Here is a 23,155-nt window from a genome sequence, read left to right on the forward strand (position 1 = left end):
GAGCTCGGTTGGTAACGTATCCTTTGCTGTTCAGCACTGAAGGGAGTTTCTCTGTTGTGTGCAAACCCAACAAACTGATGGATCTTTATGTTCTCTTTAAATGGATAATAAGAGTCTGGAACCTTTAAGCGGCTCTGAAGATTTCTTCCCCGTTTGCTGAACTTAGTCTTGCAAAGCACTGCATTGCCCCAAACTGTGCCTGATCTCACAAGTCGCCCTCCTCATTTCTCTGCTGGAAGAAGCTTCGGTTGTTTGCTCAGCTGCCTCCAAGGGCAGGGTCTTCATCCTGCCCTTCCATCCCTGCGGTGGGAGGTGGCGTGACTCTGGATGGGGAAGCTGGGGGGGGGGGTGTGTCTGTCTGCCCTGTATCGACACTGTCTGCTGTGAACACTCTCCCTTGCTCCTGGCTGGTGTCGAGAGGCTGTAGCACAGCAGAAGGGGAGTCTGGTGGTGGTTGGTCCCCTCCTCCACCTTTTCCAGTGTCTTGAACCACCTCAGCTTGCTGGGTTGGAGCTTGAGTTGAACCAAACAGTGTTAACCACACGCACAGCGCGTAGGCGTTGTCCCTTGAGCCACATTTGCTTTGATCCTCTCCAAGCCTAACAATAAGAAGTTGTACCGTTACAAACGCTCCAAATTCGCTTGCTGACGTTGGGCTAAACTGACCTTCAAACCCGGGGGGGGCTGCAGTGGATGCCCACATGGGGCTGGCTTCTCTGGGGATGCCCCAAAATAAGTGCAGTGAAACCCTGGGCACATGCCCGCTGGCGTGAAGTGCTTTCAAGTCTCCAGCGGTGACTCTGGCTTTCATGTGTGCTGTATTCTGGGGTAGACACCCTGTGCCTGCTGGTGTATGTAGTATTTTGGGGTACACAGCCCGTGTCTGCCGGTCTATGAGTCTCAGCAGCCAGTGTGTTCACTTTTGGCAGCTTTCTCTTCTGGGCAAGATGCATGTTGTACCGTCTTTGAGCTGTGTCAGAGAAGGGAAAAAGAAAAGGTAGTGACCTTGAATAACTTGCTTCCATCTCCTTTGGGACCTCACTTGGGAACTTCGTTGTTTATCAATAGGTTAAAGGATCTTAGGCCTCAGCACAGCTCCGTAAGCGTTAGCTGGGGGCTGTATCCCTCTGTGATACCCGAGACAGTCATTTTCCAGAGTTCATCTGCTGGTGGATCGGGATGCTGCTTCCCCAATGCCTCACTCAGCAGCCTCCGAATCATTTCAGAAGTACCATTTCAGGTATGGTGCTTTTTCTCCGTGGGATGTTTGTTGGAGCTGTTTAGAATACTGGGATTCCCAGCTAGGCTTTTAAAAATGCCTCGTTTTATAGATTTCTGAGGGCGTAGCGGTGTTGCTCAACTATTTGTTCTTTTTTATCCCAAGACGGGGGCACAAGGATGCGTTCCAGCAGAAGAAAGCATTCCTGCTCCTGTTAGGGAGGAAATGAGTAATACTGTATGGAAACGACGACTCTTTAGTAATTAAAGAGAAATTATTTGATCGTTTTTAACAGGGAGAAAGGTTTCCTTTTCCAGAGCTTCTGCTGGAATGTTGCTCCCACCCAAGGAGGCCCCTTGTGTCTGATTTACCTGGGGAGCTGTGCCCCGTTGCTTGTCTGGGTACCCACAGGGTCAGGAAGGGGCTGTAGCTATTGCATCAGTCAGTTTATCGTCGTGCGTGGGTGAAGGGCAGCTGGCATCGACCTAAGGTTTGCCCTTTGGTGGGTAAATCCAGTCATGCTGGGTTTCTCACGACGAGCTTTCTGGGGTTCTTGTGGCTACTGGACCTTTCTGCTTCTGTACATGCTGTGCTCTGGTCAGCCTGGCCTGAACCCTACACCAAGCCCCCTCCCGCCATGCAGGGTCCCTCCCAGCAGCCCAAGCACTATCTTTCTGTTGGTCTGTGTTGGGGACTTAGCGCCCATGCAAGTCTCTCCATTGTCTCTGTTTATTTTAATAGATTTCTCTGTGTAGCTTTGGTTCCTGAAGGGCATTTGCGGGTGGCTTTTTAATTTAAGTTTGATTTTATTTTTAATTTTTTTTTTTTTAGATGGATTGAACGATGGGAAGGAAATGCGTTCCTCTGCAGGAAAGCAGTATTGCCTGAAGCAGACAGTGTATATTTACTTGTAGCGGTAGAGATGAAAAGTTGTTAGATCCCCACTCTTATTTAAAGCAATTCTTTAGGGGTGACTCAGTTCTGCAGAAAGCGCTAACAGCTGAGCGGTTGCCTAAATGCCCTGCTGCACGGTAATGCTCGACATCAAAACAATGGTGTGATATTAATAATGCAACATTTTAAATTTTTATTTTCCCCCTATGCTGGGGATCTGGTTTGGATCCTTTATTTGTTTTATTTCTGAGGGTATTGAAGATCTTGCTATGAACAACCTGTGAATCCAAAAGGTCTGACTCGAAGCCGAGGGTTCACCTGAAAGTGAGCGGTGCTTGCTCTGACACAAGCTCTGGAGCTTGCAGTCTGTGGGACTGGCGGGGGCTGCTTGCAGGGTTTAGTATCGCCGTTTAGTGAGAGATGTGTGGGTTGGTGCTTTCTTCTTGTCTGCTCTGTTGTGGGTTGGTCTTGCTTACCAACAAATGTACTCCAGTAAAAGCCATAATGAAAAACAGCTCTAAGGATGCTTTCTGCAAGTACAGCTTACTGGGGTTGGGAGAAAAACAAGTTGTATTGATAAAAGCGCCTCGGGCTATGCAGTGGCTGTGGCAGTTGTCGCACAGGATGAAGCGGCAGAGAGCGTTAGAGCGGGCAGGCTCTTGGTGTACCCCGAGTAGGGCTGGGCAGCCTTCACAAACCAAGGAGCCTTAAGTTCAGTTTTGCTGTTGTTTTTTTTTTTATTCCCCCGCTCACAGGACCGGGGAGTGAGCTGGGACCTGGCAATAGGTGTGCCAGAATACCCTGCGAGCGGGAGAGGTGGGGGTTGAGTCATTTGTAGCTCTCTGAGCTGCACGAGAGGGTGAGGATGTGCGCCGCAACAAACCTCGTGGTTTCTGCGAATTCCCACGTAGTCCGGGCAGAAAAGCCTCTGGGGAGCAAGTGCTCGGTTTTGGGAATGGTATCCCCAAATGGAGATGACCTTGAATTTGAAAATACCCTTTTCGTGCCACAGGCGTGTAGCACGGTAGTGCCAAGCAATACGTTCCCACCCATGCGCAGCCCTCGGAAGATGAGCTGTGCAAAGAGGTTTTCTTTGTTCTGGAAATCCACGGGAGAGGTGCCTATGCTTGCAGAGGGCTTTTTTCCTTATTTTTCTTTCTTTTTTTTTTTTTTATTTTTTTTTTTCTTTTTTTTGCTGCTGAATTTGGAAATTGGCTTTCCTCCCTCTTCTGTTTGTGAGGGCTGCAAAGTTTTTCTCCTCAGCTCATCATTTGGGCTTCTTGCAAGCTAAATAACAAGCTGTCTGTGTGTGCTTGTATGAATTGGTTCCTGTCCAAGCAGTGGGAGTCATTACAGGAAAGGTCGTTTAGCATTTAGGTTTCTGTTTAGTGACACAAAGACAACATCAAAGTTGACAGAGCCCCAAATTTTCCCCCAATATGCTCCTTCCCTGTCTCTCGTTCTACAGTGCTGTCCCACCCTTGGGTGCTTGCAGAGAGTTTGTGAGTGGCCCCTGCTATCCCCTCTCAGTATTTCACTGAGAAAAAGATGCTGAAAAGGGACTGATGCAGCTCTGTTTTGTGGCTGTGGTCAACAGCTGCTGCGGTGGAAAAGGAAGAGGGTTATGGTCTTCCCAAGCACTCATCCTCCCCCTTGGAGGGAGGTTGGATATAAGGTCCTTTTGTTCCTGTTGCCTCCTTCCTTGTGGGAGCCCAGTGCCTCAGATGCTGGAAGATGTACAGCCTCAGCACCTCTGCTCCTTTCCCGACGCTGACAACCCACACAAAGTTGTCCGCCCTCAGCATCACGCAGGTCTGGCTCCAGCTGAGGTACGGCATCCCAGGAGAACAAGTATTTACCTGGGAGCGTTGTGTGATAGCGGGGCGAGGGGCGGCGTGGGGCCGTGTGGTTCCTGGTGTCAGAGCAGCCTTTGAGGAGGGTGCACCCCTGGGCAGACCGTGCTGTCACACTGACCGGGGTGTCCTCAGAACCGGTGTATGCTCGTGGTTATGGGTACGTCCCTACAAGGATTCTTATCCCACTGTTTTACTGGAGATGTTTCCTTAGGTTTTTCCCCCTGTGTTCTGGCTAGCGATATTGTGCGGGTTTTATTGCCATTAGGCATTCTGTGGGAGCGTTCTGTGTGGCCTTTGGCAGCTTTGAGTTGTCCCTGGGCTCCATTAAGCTCCATTAGAGGCTTTCATTCCTATGCCAAGTAGCAGTTTTGTGGCACAGTTAAGTGCTGGCCCCGCAGACAGTGGATTTATGAAAGGGTGTCACTCTGGTGATGTCAGGAATACAAGGCTTGGAAACGCTGGGATTCCTGTTTACCATCTGTTTCCATGACCCTTCCCTAATAGACCTCTCCTCCTCCAGAATTCAAGGATCTTTAATCAAAACTGTTTGGCTTGTGGTGGGAGGGAGGAAATCCCAAATTGTGGAGGAGATGGTGACATTTCTTGACCTTTTCTGTGTGTATCTCGGAGACAAACACACTCGAATGAGTGTGCATGTGCTTATGTTTGTAGGTTTAGTCTTTGGGTGTATTTCCTAACGCAGGCCCTCAGCGAGGTGCTGGGTTATGCGTTTCTCTGTAACGATCAAGATAAACTTGCAAACCCTTCGGAAGGACAGCGTGTTCGCTAATCTGATCCACAGACAGCTGTACGCAAGAAACTGCTTACTAAATGTTTCCAGATAGGCTCCTCTTGAGAACCCACATTTCACTTTGCTTGGAAAACGAAGCGTTGCAGTTTTGACTTGTTGGGTTCAGAGTGAGGCTGCAGACCTGTCCGCAGGAACTCTTACGGTGTCATCCTTTACTCTGAAGGCAGTTCTGAGTGTGCAGCCTGTTCTCTTGCACTTGGTGCTGCCCAGAAACACTCGGTAAGCAGCTTTGTTATCGTACCCTGTTAGTTGTGGCTCATCTTCTCCTCTTTGCTCATGAAAAAATAGTACAGCAGTCCCATGCAGAAATATCTGCTGGAGCGTGATTTAAGACTGAGCAATACTTTCAAAACGGAGTGACTCTCAGTTCGGGGTGCTCTTTGTGTGACTTGTGAGATTACTCAAAGGAGCCTGGCATTTAGAAAGTGGATTTTCAGTGGCTTCTGAAACATGGAGTCATAAAACTGGTGCCACGTGGGAAATCATTGGTCTAGTATGCGCTTTTAGTAGACATGAAAGCCTGGGGAAACACCAGTTCTTGCGATTCCGTCAAGATCGAGACCAATAGCGTCAGAAATGAGGTCAGTAGATGGTTTGATGACACTTAAAATACAAAGATTACATTAAAGGAGCACAGAAGGGGATGAAACATTTTTCCCCTTCGGGTGAGCTGTCTCTCTTTCCCTTTTCCACTGTGTCCTGTTACACATGCACACCAACGGCACTGTTGCTTTCCAGCGGCGTTTCCTTGGCTGCTCCTTCCCTGGTGATGCACTGGTCCCACGTGGAGAGCTTTGCTTTTGACACAGCGGTTGTGCGGTTGGGCTCGTTTTCCTCTGTGCTCTTCGGAAAGGTGGCTGCGGCACCGCAGCTTGAGCTATGACTGGTTAGGAGTTGAAAAGCAGTTGCTTCCCCTGAAGTTGAAGGGTCTAAGCTGCCTTAGCTGAGGCTGGAGCAGGCTCCTTGTCTCCCGTGGACTGGGCAAAGAGGGAGATCCTGGAACGTGCGCTTGCCGTTGCGTTTGCGCCAGCGCTTAAGAAATCCTCTCGTAGCATGAGGGCTTGTCGCTGCCGCAGCGTGTTGCAGACCAGAGCGTGCCTTTGCTTCCCAGGCAGAGGCTCAAAGGAAAGCCTTTCTTTTCTCCAGCTCTGAGGATCCCCTCTTCATAACAACCTTGAAATGAGAGATACCAAAGGTGCCCTCAGGTCTTTTCATGGGCCCGGGTCGTTTGCCAGCGATATGACAGCTCAGAGGGTAAGAGGTGGGAAGCAGCTGGCCAGGATCAGACCTGCAGCATGAAAAATCAAAGCTATTTTCTGAGCCAGTGGTTTCCTCCAGAGAAGGAAATCTCCTGTTTGTGCTGCAGGGCTCTTGCTTTTGCCTGATCGGAGGGAGAGGAGGACAAAGTCCTTTGGGAAAGAGACCTCTCTCGATGGGTGTCCGAGAAGGCTTTCTCCATCCGAATGGAGGGGTTTTCGGAACGAAAGCTGTTACTGTGACGTGGTGGGGAGGAAGGCGGGTGAGCTGCTAGGTAGGACTGGGGCTCTGTGCAAGGTTAAGTGTCCGCCCCTTGGGCGGCAGGGAAGGCAGGCAGGGCAGGCTCAGGCGAATTGCCGTTTCACATGTCACGTTTGTACTTTGCAGGTGGTTTCATCCCAACATCAGCGGAATTGAGGCAGAGAAGCTGCTCCTGACCAGGGGTGTCCATGGCAGCTTTCTGGCTCGACCCAGTAAAAGCAACCCGGGAGATTTCACCCTCTCTGTCAGGTAAGCAGACAGCAGCAGGCGAGGAGTGGAGGGAAGGGGCTGCCTCGAGCTCTCCAGCACACCCTGCTCTGATTAATGGATGTGCAAGGGGAGAGGTGCTGCCCAGAGCTGACCTCGTTGTGGTGCCACTTGAAGTAAAAGGGTCACTGAACTCTCCCCGTCACTGAACTCTCCCCGTCACTGCAGAGGCTCTGCTAAAAGCCACGCGCTACTTCCCCCTGCCAGTTTGTTCATTCCTGTGGGTTGCACGTGCCCCTGTCCTGCCAGGGTTGGCTCTGTGCTTGTGGCATGTGTTTCCAGAGCCGTGGTTGCCAAAGGAGGGAAGATAACGAGCCCGCTTATTTTCTGGGGAGAGTATGTTCAATCAATGAATCATCTCCAATTTCAAAGGAACTTAACGTGGCTGCCTTTGGGAGAGACTTGTTTTTTCTTGTGTCTGTAAGGGATCCCAGGAGCACCTCTGTAAGGGAGTGAGCTTGCTGTCCAGCCTGACAGTGGCTGTGTTCCCAGAGAGTATCATGTGCATCACCTTTAAATGCTCTTGTGTTCTTTGGGACACAACGTGGCAATCGCAGGGAGGAAAGCTGCAGTTTTGCCGATGGTTTTTGTGAACGTAGCCCCTTACGATGCGGTGGAGCAGATGCACTGGGTTGAACGCTCTGAAGGTGAACTAAAGAGAAACAAAGACAGCGTAACGTTGACCCAGTGAGTCCCTGAGATAAAAGGAGCGGGTTGTGGGTTCAAGGCATGAACCTTCCGTGAGTGCCATCCAGCTGGTGCCTTGCAGGGAAATAGCTCAGCAAAGGTTTCTCCAGGCACTTGTAACAAGGATCTCCTTTCCCTTCTTCTCTCCCTTCCCTTCCCTTCTTCTCTCCCTTCCCTTCCCTTCTTCTCTCCCTTCCCTTCCCTTCTTCTCTCCCTTCCCTTCCCTTCTTCTCTCCCTTCCCTTCCCTTCTTCTCTCCCTTCCCTTCCCTTCTTCTCTCCCTTCCCTTCCCTTCTTCTCTCCCTTCCCTTCCCTTCTTCTCTCCCTTCCCTTCCCTTCTTCTCTCCCTTCCCTTCCCTTCTTCTCTCCCTTCCCTTCCCTTCTTCTCTCCCTTCCCTTCCCTTCTTCTCTCCCTTCCCTTCCCTTCTTCTCTCCCTTCCCTTCCCTTCTTCTCTCCCTTCCCTTCCCTTCTTCTCTCCCTTCCCTTCCCTTCTTCTCTCCCTTCCCTTCCCTTCTTCTCTCCCTTCCCTTCCCTTCTTCTCTCCCTTCCCTTCCCTTCTTCTCTCCCTTCCCTTCCCTTTTTTTTTTTTTGGGTGGTGTCTTCTGTTTCGTTCAAACAACCCTGATTTTGTTTAGGAAACTAGTGAGATTATAAATCCTGTGGCCAACACTGTGTTTAGAGAAGCTTATGCAAAGGACAGAAGGGACACATGGCAGGGCACTGACATCTGACAGGACATGAACACAACCCCAGCACAGCTTGAGCCCCGGTCCCTCCCCGTGCACCTCTTCCCCACCCAGCCAGGTGCTGTGGGAGCTGCTGTCTGGCTCCAGAGATACTCTACCCTCTCCTTGTTGCCTTAACCACTCAGATGAAACCCTTCTCAGCCTTAGTTCTTCCCCCCGACCCTTGCAATTGTCACCAGAGACCTGCACCCCTCTCTGCCAAGGCATTTCTTAGCTTGGCAAGAGGGAGGGTTTGTAGCTGCCTTATTTATCTTTTTTTTTTTTTTTTTCCAAAATGCTGCCTTTTGTGTTGGGAATGCATCCCAGCAGTCCGACCCCTTTGCTTCTCAGATGGCTCAGACCAACCACAGCTTCTCGTGCTGCGGAAGGGAACACGTCCAGCTTTTCCAGTGCATTGGCTTGGGTGGGGAGTGTTGGGATCTGACTTCACTAGCTCCCCGGTAATCTTGTGATCAGAAGTGGCTGTGAGTTAATGAGAGAGGCAGGAAGTGCTTCTAATTAGAGTGGAAAATAAACTCAGTCACAGAGAGCTGCCTTGAGCAAGCTATGACAGCAGGAGAATACGTGTAAAACAGAGGGTTATCTTCATGTGAGCTTAGTGTCTCTTTTCATGTAATTTTGTGAGTCAGGGTGTTGTCTGCTCGTAAAGTGAAGTACTGACAGCACCTGCTTAGCCAGGCAGTGTGCAAGCAGATGCAGGTTATGGCTGTGCAACAGTGTCCTGATGTGGAAAGATGCCCAGGCAGCAGCATAATTACCCCGAAATAGGAGGGTAAATTGCTTTGCCGGGAGACCCGGTTCCCCCGCCTGCATGACTGCGCTCGTGCCTTGTGCTGTGGAGGCAGTCCACAAGTTTGCTTCGTTTTCTTCCCTTCGCTCTGTCCCTGTGCCTCGGCCAAAGGCCACGTGTGTTTCTGCTGTTGTGGTTTGCTGCCTTCCACGTGTGCTGGTCCCCTGCCTGCCACCTTCTAGCTGTGGCTCGTGTAAAACTGAGTGGATGGAAGCTTGGCCTCCTGTGGAACAGCTACGGCTGCCCGTGAAGTCCCAGAGCAGTTTGATTATTGCTGCTATTTCTTTACCCCTTTCTGCTTTCTCTGTAGCAGAAAGGGTGGAGGAAGGGAGTGTCAGATTATCGGGGGGGTTTGGACCACTTCCTACTGCAGGGAGACCTTTGTCTAGCAGTAAATGTTTAATAACAGTATTGCTGTGGCCGTAAGATCAAGCCAATTAGTGCCCTTAATGCATGAAGGGCGCCCTGCAGTAATGAGATGCAGGTTAAGAGCAGAGCAATACAGCCTGCCTTAATATCATCGTCTTGAACAATATCACCACAACCCACTGACAGATTGTAACTCAGTGGAAAGTCTGACCAACTCTCACAGTTCTGAGTAACCCAAAGCTGTGACACATACCAAGAAAGCACATTAAACGTGACACACAAGCTTAGTGGCATTGTGCCGAGTTTTGAGGCATCACAAACAGAAGACAAGGAAAGAATTCTTTCATTGAATAATTTTACCTGCAAGTCCTCGCTCCTTCCTGGCTCATCTCATCTCTGGTCCATGTCTTGATGCAAGGCTCGTCCTATAGTCTCAGGCATGGAAAATTTGCTTGGACATGGTCACTGGTTAGGTAGACCAGTTTTGCTTACACTTCGTCTGAGCAGTAAGCTCTTTTCCCACTGAGGATGGCCCCAAAACGTGTGCATAAATGTTCTTGGGAATTAGAGCTGTGACACCTAATAGAGTACAGAATGAGTAGCTTTATGTGCTGTGAAAGCTGAAAACTTGGGTGGATGTCTTCCCGCTGTGTTTTTTCCCCTTTCCCTGTTAAATTACACACGCACAGATGGAACAGCGTGTTGTTACTCTCACCTAGAATTGTATCTTGACAGAGCTTTTTTTTTCATCTGAACTGGACAGGTCCATATATATATATTTATTTTTTTTTTTTCCCCTTTCTGAGAAAGAAAAGATTTTCAAAGGAAACAGTACAGATATCTTTGAAAAAGTACATAAAATAGAGGTGTCAGTAGGAGAAAGTACCTTTAGGAAACACAATCAAAACCTCTTCCTCCTTCTTTCAACCCCCCTTCAGCTTCTTCAAGGGGTTTTTGAAAGCCACTGAGGGAAAATGCAGCTCCTTTTAATTATAGAGAGGATGTGGGCTGAAAAGAAGGCAGGCAATGGAGTTTTGGCTGACCAGACCACACACCAAGTGACCGTGTGCTGGTGTGTATCCAGATATGTGTCCCTGAAGAGAGGCTAGGAAATAATATTGCAGAAGTTATGAGAAGGTTTCCATGAAACTCTGTGGCTGCTTTCCCTTTCTTTCTTTCTTTCCTTCTCTCTGTGCACACTTTCAGCCTCTACCATTACAGCAACAAGTCTTCACTGGGCTTTTTTTTCCAGCTCTTTTTTCCTTAAAGAGGCGAGCCATATAGAGAGGCCATTATACAGTTAATGAATGGATGATGTTTGTCCTGGTCTTAAAATAACAGGAAAAAACTCTTCAAAAGAAAATCCTCAGCTCTGAGTCTAAACCTCTGGCAGGTTGTAATCTGCCAAACCTGGCTCCTTTCATCAGCCCTTCCCCTTCTGAAACATGCTCCTTCTTGGGACGTTTCTGCAGATAAGTTCCAAGAGCTTGTTCCACCTGGAGGATCAGGGAGTAGTGGCCGTAGCCTGGTGCCAACAGGGCTGCGTTTCTGAGAAGTCTTTGTTTGGTGTGCTGGTGGTACGTCAGCAACAGATGCTGAATTCGGATTTATCGGCTCATCTTATTCTCTGGGCACTTCAGCAAATACGAGGAGCACATCAACAGGGAGGAACGTGGTCTGGCAGCTGCAGCTGGAGTGTAATGGTGACGGAGTCATTTTGAGTAAGGCTGTAGTAATACCCGCTGCCTCGTTTTGTCCTGTGCAGTTGCTGCAGCCCTGCTCTTCGCAGGTATTTCAGCGGTGCCTCAACCCAGACAGTAAGACAGGTCCGTATCAGTGGGTCACGTAATGTGGGTGATATTCCTCGCTGCAGGGGTGGGCTCCTGCAGGTTGTGAGTGCTAGTGTTTGCCGACGGTAACGACAGCGCACCAACACTTTATGCTTTCTCTAGAGCAGCTCACGAAACCTGAATGGGGACTGTTTGGAGGAATGCCTCAGCTTCTGGGCCTGGAAGGGGCTGTAAACCGGAGGGGGGCTTGCAGGAGAGCTGTGGAAGCTGTTCAGGATGGAAGGAGCAGAGCCTGCTAGTTAGTGGGTAGTTTTGGAGGATGCAAGTAGAGTTTGTTTGTGACGAGTGGCTGTTACAAACGCTTCCTTGCCTGCCTTGTGCGCTGTCACATCTCATTTCCTAGAAGGCCCTGGTACTGGGTTTGCTTTGCATATTGAGCCTTCCAAATTTTAATCGCGATTCTTAACGAAACAGACCTCCTTTTGGAAGTGAAGACTGTCGGGGGAGAAATACGGGAGGCCACACAGGCAATGCCCCGTGTTTCCAGCCTTGGGTGCTTGTCTGGATCTGCCAGAGCGTGTTTTCAGAAGACCAAGTATTTATAATCACTTCTGAAGAAAGTGAACAGCTTCTTACAGATTTGGCCGGGTCTGGGTAAATAGCTTGAACAAAAGGAAAAGGCGTGTTGAAAGTTTGCCTAAGTGGTGCTTGGCCTGTGGCCACGACAGTAATGCAAATGCGAAGACAGTTAAGAACCATCCGTCAGAGACCCTGTTAATTTGGTAATTGAGTCACGGTTTATGGGAACAGATCATATCCTCGTTCATGGGATACAGTACAAAGTGTTTCTGGGTACAAACTCATTAGAGCTACAGTCTCCCAGAGTGGTTTCCCTATTAACTCTTCCGCTGAGCATTCCTGTGTGTAACTGGACATTCTTTTTTGTTCCCAAAAGGTATGTACAAATGCACTCTGGATTAAGACATACAATCAAGGAGGATTTTATCCTGTAGAATATGTTCTCTGTGAAAAGGAGTAAATCCATACTGCAGGTGTGTTACATGGGTTGAGTTGCTGCCTGCAGACAATACAGTTGCAGCCCAGGAGGAAGGTTGGACCTGGAGAAGGATGGAAGGGAGCTTGAAAGAGGCTCTTTTCTAAAATAGTTGTGCTTGTGTCTCATCATAATAGCACCTACCAGCATTACGAAGGGCCTGTTATCCAGGCCTACCCCTCACAAATATCCAGTGAGAGGTGGGCATGATTCTGCTTCTTCCAAGGTAGGCCAGCCAACTAAGGGAAGCACTGACTCCACGTTACAGCAAGGAAACCAGTGATGGGCCCTGAGTCGCCTTGAGAGCCTCTGAGAAGGTACTGAACGTCAGATCATCAAATCTTGGCTAAGTGCATCTGTCACAAGACCCTTCCCTTAAGAAAGCATGTTCTCCTCTGACAACAATGTCTCTTATCCTGGAGTGGCCTGAAATTATTTTGGAAGGAGATCGATCAGTTAGAGATGTATTACTAATGGATGGATACCTTCAGCTTACTTGTGCTCGTGTTTGCTGCTATTTACAAGTTTGGCAAGGCAGAGAAGCGCCTTGAAAGCCTCCTTTCGATGGCAGATGGTTGGCAAATGGTCCACGCTTCACATCCCCTCCCAGGGCAAAAGGCTGTGTCTCTTTGGAGCGGGAAGCACCTTCAGGAATGCAAAAGAGCATAAATGCCCCATAGGAAAACAGTGCCGATGTGTGAGTTCACCGAGGAGTTGGATGTCCTCGGTCCTTATGCACCTTCTGGAGCTCCTAGTGCCTTAAGTGAGCAGTAGGGCTCAGGCAGTCAGCTGAATTGCTTCTTCCTAGGAATCGGATATGAAGAATTCGAAACCCATACCTGATCTCTAGAATTCACGTGGCTGAAGTGAAATTGCATGCAAATGTCAGTTGGTTCGGTTGTGTTGTGTTGGTGGATAGTGAGTTTCCTCCGAAAGCCCAAGCTCTCGTTTATTTGAAAGCCAACCGTTCAGTGAAGTTTCTAAACCCTGTGGGACACACTTTTTTTCCATAGAGAGTCTTTGGGGTTTTTTTGTGTTGCCTTTTGCAGCTTGTCAGAGGGGTCGTACATGCATGATGAGAAGTTCTAGGCTTTCTCTGTCTGACAGAGGCAGGAAAAGCACATGAGCAAAAAGGACTTTCGGGGATGCAACTGGCAAAGGTATTTCTGACATTTAAAGTGGTTCTCTTGGCTTCAGTTACAAAAAAGGGTCTGTCTGGGTATTTTGTGCATTCTCTTCTTGTTGACTGTGCTCTGTTGTGAAGAGCAGACTGCATCTATGCTGGTGGTCGCTGCAGTATGGACACAGATTTCACAAGCTGGAATATTTTGGATCAGGAAGCCCTCCTGGGTATCTAGCTAAGGAGTTGTGCTGATACTGTAAAGAAGCTTAGCTTGGAATGGAGGCAACTCTCACTTGTCTGACTGCTGACTCTGAAGCTGCCAAAAAAGCTGCCATCTGCTATTAAACAGTGCTGCATTCCCTGTGTGAGAGCTCTCCGTGTGTTAGTCAGAAGTAGCCGTGCCCTCCAGCACAGGGCAGCTGAGTACTCTGGGCATCTCCTTTGTGCTTTATTTCACCAGCCAGCATGTCGAGGGCATGGTTTAATGGGTGCTGCTACTGTGCAGTCCAGTTCTGCTGCCCAGTTTGGAGCTGCAGAGGTGACGCAAGCTTTCAGAGAAGAAAATGGGAAGGAAGTGGGGATCGATCAATGCCCTTTGTGTTTAGCATGACCTTGAGGGCTGGTGGGATAAATGACCCTGATTATCTCTCTGCTTTTCATCCCTGAAGTGCTCAGAGGCCTTGGGGGTGGGGGTTGGATCTGTGAACTGAGCCTTTGTAGGTCTGTGACAGGGTTGGGATGTGGGGATGGAGCTGTGGAGAGAAGGGAGCTTTTGAGCCTCAGGCCAAGTGGCAAAAAAAAACGGTTTGGTCTGCTGCCTTCTGTGCTGCACAAAGGCTCTTCACGTCCAGCTGCTGGTGTGAATGGCAGAAGCGTTTCAAGTGCCAACTCCTCTCGGAGCTGGCTGGGATCTGAATTTCACAGCTAGTTTTCATTTCCATCTAGTGCGTTCTGCTCATACCCTCGATGCAAATATTGCCAAACTTTGAAATCTCTGCCCGGGAGGACAGCTGGAGTTGGCGTGGGAGGCCAGGTCAGAACTGCACTTACCAGATGTACCAGGAAGAGTTAACCGTGTCTCCCTACCCAGGAGTGCCACTCATCGGTTCCCTGTGTTACAGATGGTTGGGTTCTGTCTCCGAGCCGTTGTTGTCAAGGTGTAGCATGACTGTTCAGGATCCAGATGCGGATTTTCACACCTCAGACGTGTTTGTCAGTCTTCTGCTGGTTTTGTTGTGCTGTTAACGTGGGATGATGGTAACACTGTGGATACTGTCTCTGTTCACGCTCATTTGGTTGTTGCCACTGAATTGGCGCTGACTGGAAGTCGCCTCCATGCCAGACAAAGCATCCAAGAAGGGCTGTGTGAGCACAAACTGGAATTGCTGATTCTACGTTGACTCAAGTCCTCTTTAGCAACTGGGCTGGAGTAAATGGGCCATCTGTCAGGGCAGTGTTTTAGGGAGAACTGCATGACACGTGGTGATTGTGGCTTGAATGTGGCTAAGGGTGTTGTTTAATCATAAGTCATGCCTCTAACGAAGGCAGGCCTGGAGGAGGGGCACGCGGTGGCTGTGCTAGCACGCTGCTGTTAATGTTTCTGTGGGCCCTTCGAGGCTTTGCTCACAGAGATCTCCTTGCCAAGTTCCAGCTTGGCCTCGTCTTGCTGCTGAGCTGCTGCTGCTGTGTGCTCTAACACATCTCATGGGACAGTCAGCATTTAATCTGCCCGCGCACGTCACAAGCCCCTCACGTGCCAAAAGTTGTGGCTGTTCAAAGCCCCAAGATCTGTGGAAATGGCAAAACCCGTGGCAGAAGTTCGATTAAAGGCAGCCACGCCTCTGGGCAGCACGAGTGCATCCCAGGGGTGGCAGTGACCATCCCGTCGCTGTGAGAGGCTGCTGTACTTCTCCCAGTGCTCTGTGTGCCCTTCACCAGTCATCCCCCAGTCCTGCAGGTGCACAGCTCCGGGTTCGTGGGATTCGATGTCCTCTCCTGTCAGGCCTTTTGGGAGAGGGAGCTGTTGTAAAGTCAACAGAGTCCTCCCAGGGGGACTTGCATTCGACCTTGCGGTGCATAGTTCGATGTAGTATTCGAGAGGAGGTGCCAGGGAGGAGGTCGTTTCTCCCCTTACCTGAGGAGCCAGGTGTCCATCTTGCACGTGCGAGGCAGGATGAAAAAGCAGCTGGATCCCTGCTGCCGGAGGAGAACTCGGCCACCTTGGTGCCGCTCCAAGCGCTTGTCTGGGCTAGAGGAACGTGCACAGAGGTATCCAAATAAAACGGCGCCGCTGTAAACCCTGTGCAGGCTTAGCCTGATACCAGGAACCTTCACGAGTGACAAGTGGGGTGAAGCGAGGCTGGCACGCCTCCCGGTGTCCACATCCAGCTGACAGCCGGGCTGTGCTCCTGCAGCTGCGCCGGAATCCCCCAAGGCAGACGGAGCCTTTTGGCACCGTTTGCGTTTGAGGGCCAGATCTTAACCTCTCTCTGAAATCCAGAGGTGGGGTCCACGCTCTGAGGTAGACAGTGCCTACAGCCCAGGGAAAATGGTGATTTTGTGGAGCTGGGACTAGGCATCCAGTGCCATCCAGACACCTGGTCTTTCACTGCATTGCTACAGGGGGCTGTACCCTGCTGCAGAAAGAGAGCAGAAAGGGGGGCAGCACCACTCCTGAGAGCCCCGGAACCCCCGCCACCGTCCAGCTCTTCCTTCCACTTAACCTCATGCACAAACCACTGTAGCTTTTCTAATTCCCCACTTTGTGGAATGGCTTTTCTATCTGACCCCGTACGCTGCTTGTACCACCTTGAGTCCCCTGCATCTCGCTGTCACGGTTGCTTTGGCAACAAATTGAGAGAGGCTGGGAGCAGCTCAGCACGGTAAGGAACGAGAAATTTGCCCGGATTTATGAATCCCTCTCTGACCCAGCTTGTCCATCAAGCAACGGGTTTCCAGCCGTGTCTCCCTGGCTCAGGGGGAGCTGCTGCTAAGTGCATTTGAAATGCACTTAACCTGCCTCTCGGAGGTTAGTGTGGCCTTCTGAGGAAGGAGGCTGGTTGCCAGGTTGAGGGGGCTCTTGGAACAGGCTGATAAAGGCAGCCAGCCATATTTGCTTGAGCCCAGAGGGCACCACTGGAGAGGGGAAAGCATTAACCTTTTCACTACAGTTTACAGGGTTTGCAAATATCAGGCAATATATTGCTTTGGGTGGGGTTTTTTCCTGTTTTTGAAGCTGATTAGATGATAGTGCGTACCCCTATACATAGAAAGCTGTTCACTGTAAATCAGAGTGAGGTCAGAGCCTCATCCAGCTGAGAGAGTAAGTAGTGTAGGGAGCAGAAGGGATGGCAGAGGAGGAATTACTCATCCCCTCTGTATGAGGTTGTCTGGGAAGCAGAGCGGGCTGGGAGCTGGTGTGGTACAGAGTCAGTTCTTGGCTGAGCAGCCTTGGCCAAGGAGCATCCATCCCTTCCCCTCCTGTAGAAGCGTGGCCGGCATGAGCAGCACCTGAGTGAACGGGGAGCACAAGGTGCAGCTTAGGGTGGTGTTCAGGAGGCAGCTGGACTCCGAAGGCCGGTGCTGGGTTTCCTTTCTCACAGTCTTCTTTGCCTTCCTTCCCCAGAAGAAACGATGAGGTGACGCACATTAAGATCCAGAACACAGGGGATTACTATGACCTGTACGGAGGTGAGAAGTTTGCCACCCTTGCAGAGCTGGTGCAGTACTACACCGAGCAGCAGGGGCTGCTGCGGGAGAAGAACAGCAATGTCATCGAGCTGAAGTACCCTCTCAACTGCCAGGACCCGACCTCGGAGAGGTAAGTCACGCTCTCCAACAGCCTCTCCCGGTGGTGGTGATGCTGTCTTCTGGATGGCTCAGACTGGACAGCTGCACCTGGCCTGGGTTTGGAAAGGAGCCCGAAACAGAGCGTGTTTGGGTGTGATTTAGCTTTCGCGACCCAAAAGCTGCACGTTTCTGGGACATATGAAGGGACTTTTAAGGGTCATCTAGTCCAACACCCCCCTGCAGTGAGCAGGGACATCTTCAGCTAGGTGAGGTCGCTCAGAGCCCCGTCCAGACTGAGCAGTATGAGTCTATCTGCAAATGGTCCTGCAAGTATCCTAGGAGTCAGGCAGCTTTGTGTTTTAAAAGAAACAAGACACCTGCAAGTGTCTTGTCTGCAGAACGCTGGGTAGAAATGCCCTGTAAAAAGAATTCCCCCATCCCATCTCAGTCTGTCACCACTGTTCGTCCTAGCAGCAGCGCGCTGTCTTGCAGGGATGGCGATGGCCGACTCGCTGCGAGAAGCGGCTTGCCTCGGGCTGTTTCAAGATGTTTCCACCAGCCAGTTAGTGACCTTCTTTCCTCCTCTTCATCTGTGACACTCCAGTGACCCCTTTTTTCCCTTTTCCTCCCACTCAGTTTCCCCAGTGTCATATGCAGCGGCTGACACGGTGGGTTGGGAAGGGGAATGCCTAGTCAGGCGGCTGGCGATGCCTGGGCAGGCTCCTGGTTACTCTAACTTTAGCAGCCGGGGTGAGGCGAAGCTGTGACTGGTCTCGGTTCCTGAAATGGAGCAGAGGCGCTCCCCTCCACGCTGTCATGTGAGTGCTGGGAAGTCCCTCCAGCTCATGTGCTCCCTTGTTGCCAGGGAGGTTTCTTTGCTCATTCCAGGTTGCAGTGGGAAAAGCAGCCGGGCAGCCGCTCATGTTAGTAGAAGCTCTGGAAAAGTGGAAACCCCCCTTGAGCTGGGTTTCCCCCTCTTCTCCCGCCAAGGAAAGTCTGGCTTGGCAAGGAAGCTCCGTGAAAGTTTTTCTTTCTGCTCCAGACCGCGCATCGGGTGGCATCAGGGAGAAGGGAGGGGAAAAAAGGTCCGAGTCCTCCAAATATACAAAATGACGATGGTGTCGGGATATAGCGGGATGCTTCAGGGTAGCAGCGTTTCCAAGACCTGGGCCTTACAGCAGCAGTGCTGTAAGCAGGCACTGAGGTACCTCGGCAGAGGTGGGCCGTTCTGCCCTCTGCAGCAGCACCTCTTGTGCAGCCCCCTGATCCTAAAGCCTTCTCAAGCCTGCGGGAAGGAGTCTTGCTCCTTAGAGCAAGTGGGGCTTGAGGTGGCTGTCTTTGCAGCGTGCCGAGTGGGGACTCGAGAGGCCCAGCGTCACTGACTGCTGTTCCATAAACTTTGTCCTCTGGGACAAAGTTGCTGAGACATGACGTGATGCCATTGCATCGCCCCTGGGAGGTTATTTTGAGCCTCTCTTAAATTCCTGGCAGCTTGGCTGGTGGGCCAGGAGCCAGCGTCTTCAAAGTGGGACCTGTGGCATCTGCCCAGAGCCACTGCTGAGTGTTGATGGCGTGTGGGAATCGAAGGCTCCGAGGCAAGAAGCAGCTCTGCTTCGTTCCAAAGTGTTATTTGTATTTATGGAAGGCTGTAGCAGAGCGCTAGCCCGGGTAGCTGCCGCGCGGGTGGGTGAGACACGCCGCCTTGCCGTGCGGCAAAGTCCAGGGGAGCTGCCGAGGATGAGCTCAGGAACGGGCAGGTGGTTGTGTGCTTAACCCCAAGGCGTTGTGGCGAGGCTGCTGCAGGCTTCTGACCGAGCCAGTTCAAAGATGGCCTGCGTTTCACTGGGGCCGCGGTGTAAGCGTGTCAGCAGACCGAGAGAAAGGATTATGAGAGATTAGATGGAGAAACAGCGGCACGTGCGTGCGAGATGTACGCAGACGGAGAGGTGGAGCAACTCACGGCCCGGCAGCGAGGCTTGGGAAGAGCTGAGCGCAAAGCTCTGGACGCTGCTGTCATCGCCGCTGGCCAGACACGCGGCTGCAGGCAGGGCTGGACGGGGAGAAGCCTCCTGGGCGCGGTGGAGAACCCGGTTTTGCCACTCCAGGGCGCTTCTGTTCTCCCGCAGCCAGACCTGAGCTGAGGTTAGTGACCTGGGAGGGGGGCAGCAGTGGCTACAGCTAGGAGGACCCTTCTGAAAGTCGTTCCCAAACTGCGTCAAAGCATCTCGTTCCTGGTCGGTGTTGCGTGTGCTCGTGTCTGGTACTGTCTGACTACAGCCTGCTGACTCCAAGCGTTCTTTTTCTTCCATATTGAAAAAAAAACCAAAGGAAAATGTAGCCGCCTTCAAGTAACAACTGCCAGAATCGCGTTCCTCAGAGCTTCATCGGAGCCCTACCCCTAGATGACAGTGCTTGTCATACATCACGTGGCCGTTTAATACACTGATGCCATTTCACATTTGGGTGGAGGACTGAGCAAAGTCCTGACACTTCCAGCCTCAGGCGAAGGTATTGATGTGACATGGCGAAGTGTCGGAGGAAAGTCACTGGGGGCTGTTCCTAAAATAGCTCAAGCTTCTGTCATGTCAGTGGGTTCGGGCAGTGGGACTGGGAGCCTAGAAGTGGGTTTCCCCACGAAGACCGTCCCCGGCAGTGAGTGCAGCTCTTGTCTAAAGGCAACGCTCTGTGCGCTGCTGAGCTGACCTTGCTCTCCGTTGCTGCTCCCTAGGTGGTACCATGGGCACCTCACTGGCAAGGAGGCAGAGAAGCTTCTGACGGAGAAGGGGAAACCCGGTAGCTTTCTGGTGCGAGAGAGCCAGAGCAAACCAGGAGACTTTGTATTGTCGGTGCTGACAAATGAGGATAAGATGGAGACTGGGGACCGAAAACCACACGTGACCCACGTGATGATCCACTACCAGGTGGGAAAGGGGCTGTCCCCGCTGCCCCTGCGATGGGTGCTGGGTGGGTGACCCAGCTGGGAGCTGTGCGTTCGAGTCTCGCTGTGGTTTTGCCGTCTCCTCCTGCAGCCGGATGGGAAGTACGACGTGGGGGGAGGAGAGAGGTTCGACACGCTCACAGACCTGGTGGAGCACTATAAGAAAAACCCCATGGTGGAGAAATCTGGAGCTGTGGTTCATCTGAAGCAGGTAATAGCGGCTCGAGCACGTCCTTGTTGGTTCTGGGCTTGCCCAAACTCTTGGGGGAGTGCACAGGTCTGCCCCTGCTCTTTGGGAACTCCCTGCCCCGAGAACATCCCAGTGGCTACTTGTCGTGCTTGTCCAGGCTCCCGCTTGCCAGAGAGGTCCCTGGCCCTGGACTCAAGGTCTCAGGAATGGACTCATCACCTGCTGATACCCTCAGGGAGTTGGGAACTGCCTTTTTTTTTTTTTTTTTAAAGTTTTCTGTCTTTCTGTTATTAAAAGCAACTTCTATTCTGTCTTCATCTGCCTTTCAGCCGTTCAACGCCACGCGCATCAATGCAGCCAACATTGAGAACAGAGTGAAGGAGCTGAACAAAATGGCAGATCACAGCGAGAAGGCCAAGCAAGGGTTCTGGGAAGAGTTTGAGGTACAGGATGCCCCTGTGCTCTGTCCCACTTTTGCTTGAGGATGAAGAATATCGTGTTTGCATGGGAGTGTCATGGTTTTCCAGCTCTGGGGACCTCTTCTCCACACTCTTTCTCCTTTCCCTCTTTTCTGTGTTCAGCTGAGTTACTTCCTGGTCCTTTTTTAATTTGCTTTTTCTCATGTCTGAAGCAGTTTCTCCTTTCTCACCCTAGAACTGCGTGCCTCTTGTTCCCTGCAGGGATTTGTGCCTTCTCCCCCCATTAACTCTCTCATCAAGCTGCTTCTTGGCTCCCTTTCCCTTCCTGCCAGCACTCCCTCTGCTCTTCTCAGTATTAGGAAGCCAAGCAGCTAGTCGAAAGAGCCCTTCCTTTGCCTCTGACTCCCCTTGTCTGCCCAGAACAGTTTGTTCTTTTGTACTCCGCTCCGTAGATGCTGCAGCAGCAAGAGTGCAAGCTCCTCTACCCCAGGAAGGAGGGACAGCGACCAGAGAACAAGGCTAAGAATCGCTACAAGAACATCCTTCCCTGTAAGGGGCCGAAACCGAACACTGGTTTGGGTTTTTTCACCACAATTCCTGCAGCCTTCTCTGAGGCTAGTTAATCCTGCAGGGCTTTCTGATCCTAGCTGAGTTGGAAAGAGGTGTATGCTGTCCTAGGGGAGTTAGTGCATGGCGTTCTCCAGCCCCTTTCTAACCTGGTCCTTCCCTTTTGCATGGGGAAACTGGTAGATTGTGCTCCTCAATTTGTGCTGGGAGTCTGAATATGCTTCTGAGCTCAAGTGTGGTTCAGAAGTCACGTGGTGCCGGAGCTGGAGGCTCCGAAGGAAATACTGGAAAACTTGAGCTCGGGTTAGCCTGCAACACTCCGTATCACTAATGTCCATCCAAGTTACTAGATTGGCAAGGTAGCTGTGAGCCAGGCAGAGTGCAGTACTGCTACGTGTCGTTAGGAGAGCATTTTACACCCTCTTTTGCAGTAGTTACCCATGTGAGTTCATAGTAAGAGCCTTGGGGGGGGGGGGTGTCCTTGCTGGGAGCCACTGTGACTGCCCTGCAGCAAAGCTCCTCTGTGCCTCTGTGTGTGTGACTCACTCCTGTGTTCATTCTGACTCTCTTCTCCTCCTTCAGTTGATACCACACGGGTGGCACTCCGAGACGTAGATGAGAGCGTGCCTGGGTCCGACTACATCAATGCCAACTATATCAAGGTACTTGGGAAAGGGAAGACACCCTGTGGGGGCTGTCTTCAGCCCAGTGCTATGTTTCTGGTGGCTAAGTGCAGTAATGGTGTAAGTCTAGAGGGAATGGCCTGTCAGGACCAGTATCTTTCACTGGGTCCAGGCCACAGTAGAATTTTTCTACTGTATCCCAAGGTATCTCATCATTCTACCATGTCCTATTTGCCCCTATCTAAGAGTTTGTCTCAATCCCCTCCTTACCTGTTCAGGGGGTCCTAGGGGACTGACCCAGACTCTTTTTCATTGAACATTATCTCTGAGGTCAAATTATAATGGTCATCTGTAAGCTAAGAGCTGCTGGAAGCTGTATTTCCAGCAATGCAGCTCTGGCACTTAAGCATCAGCCTTTGGGAAACCTTCAAGGTGGCTTCATTCCAGCCACATCCACCTGCAACTTCTGCAGCTGCCTGATGGTAAGAGTCTGTTGCACAGTAACGTGCATTGTGGCACTCTAAAGGTCCCTGGAGGCGGGCAGACAATTTTGCTGGTGAGTGTTGAAGCTGCTGGTGAGAGCGGTTTGTTGTCTGCAGGGCTGATGAGGAGAGGAAAATCAGCTAGCTCAGGAATCGTGCATGGCTGACTTTGCTGCTAAAGCAATTGCTCCAGCATTGTTGGGGTTTTTTTTCTTTTCTTTTTCCCCCCTCTCCTTTGCTCCTTAGAGCATCCCTGAAGATGGAAGGAACTCAGAGCACTGCAAGATCTATATAGCCACCCAGGGCTGCCTGCAGACGACAGTGAATGACTTCTGGGCCATGGTGTATCAAGAGAACAGTCACGTCATTGTCATGACAACCAAGGAGGTGGAGCGGGGCAGGGTGAGCACTTGTAGGGTGCTGTCCCCAAGCCTGAGAGTTACCTGCTGCTAGTACTAATAGTGTTTAGTTAAGTTGTCCCTGGCTAGTTTTCGTTTCATTTCTCCTCTGTCCTCTAGTGTTGCTTTAGCTCTTCTTCCTGAAAGAAAACAGACCACGTTGCTCTTCCCAGTCCCATAATAAATGTTAATGGGGTGTCCCTCATATGACTTTGCTTCAAGGCTTTGGGGAATTGCAGGTGGCGGAGGGAGAAAGCGTTGTTGCAGCAAGCTGGAAAGCGGCAGGAGGGTGGCGCAAGCTGTGTGAGGGACAAAAGTAGTCACACAACCTCGCTGTGTACTGCCTGTATGTGTTTCGATAAGAGCTGGGTCGGTAGGATCCAAGGAATACAGTGAAATTCCATGCAAAGCCATTTACCACAACAGCCTTCCCTATAAAAGAGAGGATTATGATTGGCACTTGTCAGTTTGGCTCAGGAGTGAGGGGGAGGCTGTGCTTGCAGCGACCTAGTGCCGGGTTGAGATAAAAATAGTTCTACTCACAAAGCTTCTTTTGTATTGGCGGAGTTGCTATAGCAAAGAGGGGATGGGCTGGAGGACAGGAGGGCTGTAGGCAGACTGTGTA

At 51.0% G+C, this 23,155-nt stretch overlaps 1 protein-coding gene across 1 annotated transcript in view; it reads left to right on the top strand.

The window, feature by feature from the left end:
- Positions 1-23,155, top strand: part of LOC104345923 (tyrosine-protein phosphatase non-receptor type 11) — a 55,419-nt gene that overhangs the window by 26,133 nt on the left and 6,131 nt on the right. Inside the window, exons 2-9 of the mRNA XM_086475970.1 lie at positions 6,425-6,547; positions 16,750-16,944; positions 19,642-19,834; positions 19,943-20,062; positions 20,371-20,484; positions 20,913-21,009; positions 21,610-21,689; positions 22,379-22,534. Of these exons, the coding sequence (XP_086332096.1) occupies positions 6,425-6,547; positions 16,750-16,944; positions 19,642-19,834; positions 19,943-20,062; positions 20,371-20,484; positions 20,913-21,009; positions 21,610-21,689; positions 22,379-22,534 (1,078 nt within the window). The remainder of the gene's footprint in view (positions 1-6,424; positions 6,548-16,749; positions 16,945-19,641; positions 19,835-19,942; positions 20,063-20,370; positions 20,485-20,912; positions 21,010-21,609; positions 21,690-22,378; positions 22,535-23,155) is intronic.

Source organism: Leptosomus discolor, chromosome 20 (assembly GCF_034619465.1).
Source record: "Leptosomus discolor isolate bLepDis1 chromosome 20, bLepDis1.hap2, whole genome shotgun sequence".
Taxonomy (NCBI): Eukaryota; Metazoa; Chordata; class Aves; order Leptosomiformes; family Leptosomidae; genus Leptosomus; species Leptosomus discolor.